This window comes from Corapipo altera, unplaced genomic scaffold (assembly GCF_003945725.1).
Source record: "Corapipo altera isolate COAL_440 unplaced genomic scaffold, ASM394572v1 56, whole genome shotgun sequence".
NCBI lineage: Eukaryota > Metazoa > Chordata > Aves > Passeriformes > Pipridae > Corapipo > Corapipo altera.
The window spans coordinates 6,538,969-6,545,650 of NW_020884896.1; the positions used below are offsets into that span (position 1 = coordinate 6,538,969).

At 56.1% G+C, this 6,682-nt stretch overlaps 1 protein-coding gene across 1 annotated transcript; it reads left to right on the top strand.

Annotated features, from left to right (window-relative positions):
- The first annotated feature begins 158 nt into the window (after window positions 1–158).
- On the top strand, window positions 159–6,440 carry INA (internexin neuronal intermediate filament protein alpha). The gene is made up of 3 exons (XM_027648347.1): window positions 159–1,091; window positions 4,351–4,475; window positions 5,021–6,440. Exons 1-3 carry the CDS (start codon window positions 159–161, stop codon window positions 5,292–5,294), a joined length of 1,332 nt encoding a protein of 443 aa, XP_027504148.1. The 3' UTR covers window positions 5,295–6,440.
- The last annotated feature ends 242 nt before the right edge of the window (window positions 6,441–6,682 follow it).

Sequence of the window (6,682 nt, forward strand, 5' to 3'; positions counted from 1 at the left end):
GCACCGCACCGCACCGCACCGCACCGCACCGCACCGCACCGCACCGCGTCGCGCCTCTCTCCGCCGGAGCGCTCCGCCCCGCACCCCCTCCGCACCTCGCCGCGCCCCGCCCCGCCGTACATAAGCGCCGGCGGCACCGCCGGTCCCGCTCCGCCGCCATGAGCTACAGCGCGGAGCCGGCGGCTCTGGCCGCCTCCTACCGCCACCTCTTCGCGGAGGCCCCGCGGCGCCCCGAGGTGCCGCCGGCCCGGCGGGCGCGCCCGGGTGCGGAGCCGGCGGCGATGCGGGAGCGCGGCGCGGAGCCGCGACGGCCGCGGGGCAGCGAGAAGGAGCAGCTGCAGGGCCTCAACGAGCGCTTCGCCGGCTACATCGAGAGGGTGCGGGCGCTGGAGGAGCGGAACCGGGCGCTGGCGGCGGAGCTGGCGGCGCTGCGGCAGCGCTCGGACGAGCCGCGCCGGCTGGGGCAGCTGCTGGGCGGGGAGCTGCGCGCCCTGCGCGCCCGGCTGGAGGAGGCGCACGGGGAGCGGGCGCAGGCGATGCTGGAGCGGGCGCGCCTGGCCGAGGAGACGCAGCGGCTGCGGGCGCGCTGCGAGGAGGAGGCGCGGAGCCGCGCCGAGGCGGAGCGGGCGCTGCGCTCCCGGCAGCAGGCGGCCGAGGCGGCCTCCCGCGCCCGCATCGACCTGGAGCGGCGGGCGGCGGCGCTGCGGGAGGAGCTGGCGGAGATGCGCAGCGCCCACGCCGAGCAGCTCGCCGAGCTGGGCGCCGCTCTCCCGGCCTCGGCCCCCGCCCCGGCCCCGCGGCCCGACCTGGCCGCGGCGCTGCGGGAGCTGCGCGCACAGTACGAGGCGCTGGCGGCCCGCAACCTGCAGGCTGCCGAGGACTGGTACCGCGCCCGCTGCGCCCGCCTGCACGAGCGGGCGGCCCGCAGCCAGGAGGCCGTGCAAGCCAGCCGCAGGGAGGCCGGCGAGTGCCGCCGCCAGCTCCAGGCGCGCCTGGTGGAGATGGAGAGCCTGCGCGGCGCCCACCAGTCCCTGGAGAGGCAGTTGCAGGAGCTGGAGGAGCGGCACAACGCCGAGGCCGCCGGTCTGCAGGTGAGCCGGGCGGCGCCGGGAACCGTCACCGTCCTCTCCCCTGACACCGGGCAGCGCCGGGCACTGTGCGGTACCGAGCATCCTCCTCCCGTGCAATCCGCGCCACTCGGCACTTCAATCCCAGCAGCCTCCCCTCGTAACGTGTAGCACCGGGCATCTTCATCCCACGCAATCCCCCGGCGCTGTGCCGTACCGGCACCTCCGACCCCGCATTCCCCTTCCCCTGGTGCTGTGCAGTACTGAGAACCTCCGCTGCCTACGAAATCCTGCAGCGCAGCTCCATCCCCTGCAGCAGCCCCTCCCGCCGCTCTGTGCAGCGCTGGACACCTCGGCCCAGTGCGGTGCCCCCCCGTTCCGCTTTGCCCAGCACCCCCACAATCCCGATCTGTGCTGCGCTATCCGCAACACCCGAGCACAGTGCGGCACCCGCCCGGGCAGGGGCAGTGCCCCCACAGCGCTGCGCAGTGCCAGGCACCCCTACAGCCTTCCTGCCACCCAGCACAGTGCCTCTCTGCCCTGCACACAGGTCCTGCCCCTGCCAGGGCATTGCCTGTTGCCTTCACCCTTTATCCATAGGCAAAACCAGACAGGGCAGGTTTCTGGGAAAGAGGCCAGGACACACCCTTCCTGCAGGGGACATCTCTGCACATAGCAATGCTGTTTGGGGCATCGCTCCATCCCTACCCTTAGTGATGTTCCTGTCCCTTAAGGATCAGGTCCAAAATTGCCCACACATTTCCCATTGTTGTGGGTAATTCCTCAAAGCCATCTGCTCAGGCTTGGCCCCTTGCCCTGTGGCCTGGCTCTTGGCACCTGCGCTGCAGAAATTGGAGCTTTATAAAGACTGAGTCTGAATTTGCAGATAGATCCCAGCACCTCTTATGTCTGTGGCAAGACTCATGTGGGATACTGAGTGCTCCATATCTCTTATTCCATTACCGCAGTATTACCACATTTTCTTAGTACAGGGAAATGTTAATGATTTATAATAAAATATATCTTGAAATTGTTCTATTACATGGCTATTAAATGATCTGTGGTTTCTAAATCAAGCCATTTCCTTCTAAATACTGAAGGAGCTGCCTTAAATCATACCTAGAGGATGCTGTTTCACACCCAAGTAATGCCTTGTCATTTCTAAGGCCAAATTTTACCAGGCACTCTAGAATTCATGGCTTTGCTCCAAGCTGCTTGCAGTCCTCCTGAATAGTTGATGCAGTCTTCAACAAGTATTATGGAAATAAGCAATATACAATATTCTCTATAGTGGGTGAGAAAATTACACACAGTAATCTTCTTAAATAGTCTTGATGCCATGTGAAAGAGGGATTCCAGGAGCAACCTATCAATTGGAGAAAAAAAAATAATGCACCTGGATTGAACAGTACCATAATTGAAATTGCTTAATGACATCACAGCAGTGTTTTCCTGTATCACTCTCAGGATCTGCTTTATGTGTAGCATTACTTAGGAGTCTTTTGAGCAACGTGCATGTGTAGCAGCTAAGTAATTTCCTTAGCCGCAACCAGTGGAAAAAGATGGAAGTGTGTATTAAAAGATAATATTCCTATTGTCTGAGCTTTTAAAATGTTCCCATAGACTTCTAAAGGCTGCCCAGTCAAATCTGAACCAACATGAGAGAGCTTTGGTTTGCAATGGTGTGGGAATGGGTTTTTATTCAACCAGCTGGTAGGGCTGGGATGTGGAAGAGAGGTGCAGAGAGGGTAAAAACCCATTTCAAATGAGCTTTTTGTTCATGTGAACTGTAGGCAGAGGGAAGAGGGCTGAAGGCACAAAGGGTCACAGCAGCAAGAGTGGAGCTGTCCCAGGGTGGGGTCACCCCGAGTTCTTCCCTCCTGTCACGGCTTGGTGCAGCAGCAGTCTGCTTTGGGAGAAAAGGTTTTAATTGGTACAGCAGTGACATCCGTGCATGTCCTGAGGCTTTTCAGCTGATGGCCCAATGATCTTCTCTGAGGCACAACTTCACGAAGCTCTCTTGCTGTGGAAAATGGTCAGAGCAGCACAGGTCAAGGCAGAGCCCCCAAGGATGGCCCCTAAATGTCCCCCAAGGCTGGATGTGCCCAGCTAATTTGACTGTGAGATGCCCTGTGCTGCACTCAGGACGAGCTGTCAACTGCACCAAGGTCAGCACAGCTCCCTTCTCCTTGGGCAGCTCCACATCTTGAGGCTGTCTCTGCACTATGCACAAGAAAGGTTATGCTGGAGAGGAAGGAGGGGACAGGATGGGAATGAGGATGGGGACAAGATGGGGATGACATGGCAGGACAAAGATTGTTTGCTGGAACAGAGTATCTGGAAACAATCACAGAGGCCCAACTGTTCGAGTGGGTGCAGGAGAGCAGAGGTTGGCAGTGGCCATTGCAGGGACCTGCAGGCAGGGCTACACCATAACTTAAATGCAAACTGCTGACTCATTCCCGTTCCAAATCATGCTCCTCTGGTGGCACAGCAGGGCAGCTAGCAGCAGGAAAGAGAGTGGGTTTCACTGCTTTCAGGCTGCTTCTTAGATATTTGGATGCATGTGGGAGAAAACCAGGCTGCTTGTTTTCTGAGCAAAAAAATAGCAGGAAATCTGGCCTTGGAGTCCTCCACATTGCAGGTAGAACTGGATGAATAGGGGGCAAAAGGCAGAGCTGATGAGAAGGATGCTAGAAGGATATCATTGCCCAGCTGAGCACCCCAATCTGGGGCTCTGAGGCATTTTCCAGAGAAGGTGACAGACTTCCCTTCCTGGAGGGCAGCCCTGGAAGCACCACCCCTCCTTCCACCACCTAGACATGTGTCCAACCCTCCTTAAGCCCCACGGATGCAGACTGCAGCCCTTCTTCTCTGCTGCAGCAGTGCTGGGTGCTTTCACTTGTCCTGTTGAGCTACTGACTCTGCCCAAAATTTCTCTTCCCTCTGTAGCAGCTTGCCTTGTTCCCTGCAGGACTGGGGGTTCCACCACCATGCACTATTTGCCTGCCTCACAGACCCTGCTGCAGATGGGAAACTATATAAATCCATCAATATCTAAAGCCTCCCCCACTGCACACACTCACAAGCCACAGCCGGTGCTCAGCCTGCTTTTTCATCCCTGTTAGCATGAGATTTCATGGTCCCAAGCTCCTGGTGGGATGTGCCATCATGGACAAACTGCCCATTGCAACTTTCCTATCTTTGGCAATGGGCAGAGCAGAAAACCTGTGGAAGAAGTCCCTGTTCCAAAACACAGCCCTGAGCGCCCTTGCCTTTGCAGGACACCATCGGGCAGCTGGAGGATGACCTGCGAAACACCAAAAATGAGATGGCTCGACACCTGAGGGAGTACCAAGACCTGCTTAATGTCAAGATGGCCCTTGATATTGAGATAGCTGCCTACAGGTAAGACTGCTTTATTCCTGCTCTGCCTGGCCCCCTCCCAAGCTCAATCCCATGACTCCACGAGGCTGGCATATTTTCAAGGGCCCAGAACATACCTGGGTACACACTCAAGGGGCACCACAATTGTGTTGCTCATCTTTGCTGCCTGGACCTGCTGGCTCCTGCCTGGGGAGCAGCCATGGCTCCATGTCATGCCTTAATCTAGCAGCTGTGAACTGTGTTCCCCAGCCATCCCAGAAACAGTGTTTAATGGGTACGATTCAAGTTGGAAACTTGTCTCTCCTGGAAAGTCAAACTAGATGCAAAAGGCCAAGTCCCTGTTGTTTGGGTATTTATTTTCCTGGCATTTCTGGAAAGTTGCTCTCATGCACCCCATTCCAGAAATCATTGACCAAGACATGACTTGGAACCAGTTTCATGGTGCAGTGTGACCTGGGGTGATGGTCTGGAGTGTTTGGACTTTCCTGCAGGGCACAACTTGCCCTCAAGTTTTGCACATGTTTCACACTTCGACACTAACCTCTTTCCTTGTGATGCACTTGCAGGAAGCTGCTGGAGGGAGAGGAGACCCTCTTCAACATGGGAAGCGTTGGCCTTCCAGCACTCAATTCCCTCCCCAACCCTACTTATTCCTTTGAGCCAAGAAGCTTTAGTTCCTCTACTCTGTCCTTCAAGGAGGAGGAGCAAGGAGAGGTTATTAAAGTGACCTCTAAAATATCATCCAGCAGGGCTGAGGTGATTGAGGGGACCATAACCTCTGTCAAGAAAAGAGGGAGGTTAAACCTGCATGGAGGAATCATTGCAAATGCAAAAATGTAACCACTGGGACCCTGTTCATATGCATTTGAGGGGGAACAGTCTCCACTCGGCCTTTAAATTGCTTCTCTGGGCATGAAGCCACACTGAACTTGTGGGAAGCCCCCCTTAGAAACACATAACTCCCCAGAGACACCCAGGGATGGCTTCCCTGCAGGTCCTGCCACGCAGAGGCCGAGCTTGGCACATTGCTCCCTTTTAAATGGGGTGGAGGCACAGCAGAACAGGTAGATAGATGCATGTTGGTTGTTGTTGTGGTAGCACATGGATTCATAGCACCCTCCCTCCCTCCTCCTGTGGCAGGCAAGAGGGAGCTGGCTGGGCCTGCTGCTGAGCCAGCTCTCTGGGGAAGGAAACAACTCAACATGTTTACTATCACTAGTTTCAAGACAACAGACCTTCATCAACTACACAAATCCATGTACAGATAAACTCTTCCCCACTCCTCAAGTTGTAGCCGTCCACTTTTAATCCTAGAAGCACAGAAATAGCCATACTGGACTGTAACCACACCTGAGGTCTGGTCTGAGCCACGTATGTTTTGAACTATGAGTGTCAATTTTTTTTTGTCCTGACAACTCTTGTTTTCTGGCAGTTTTAGTCCAGCCAAGGCATGTGGGGTTTATAAGCAGCAGGCAGAGGGCAGGGAACTGGTACATCAGAGGTGAAAGCACCACTGTGCCACAGGGTGCAGCACCTCATCTGGTAGCACTGGCTCCAAAATGTCAGGGTCTGAAGCACCCTTGTTTGGCTGCACAGTCTTCACAGGGAAACCCAGTGCCCAGATTAGCATCATGCCCCAGCCGGCACTGGGAAGCTGCAGGACTCCTGAACACCAGCCCACAAAGCATCCTTGTCTCCGCTCTAACTATTCCAATGTGTGCCAAATTTGATATAGGATTTAACAACCATAGGTTTCCTTCAATGCCTTAAATTGCCAGCGATCGCTTTTGCAAGAGCCGGAGACTCCGCGTGTGCACGTGCTGCGTGTCAGTGCCCTGGCAAGGTTATCATCACGAGACCTCGCTGCCCTTGCAGCGGTGCCAGAGTAGTTCCTGGAACCAGCAAATTGTTTGCTCGCACTCTTTTCTCTTCTATTGTAAGGCACAAGTTAATAATTAAAAAAAAGAAATAGCTGTGTGGATCAAACCAAGCTGTTTTGTTGTCTTTGCTGCTGCTTCACCTCGGGAACACACCTCAGTGTCTGGCCCACAGCTGGTTCAGTGGCCAGCTGTCCCTCTGGGCCCCTGCAAAGAGCTTGGTGTTGGGGTGTAGCTGCCAACCCCTGCTGCTGGGGCTGCAAGGTGAGCCTGGTCCCACTGATGGCAGGGGGCTCACCCCAGAGGCCTGTCACAGTGGCCCTGCTTTGCAGAAGAGTTCATGGCCAGCTG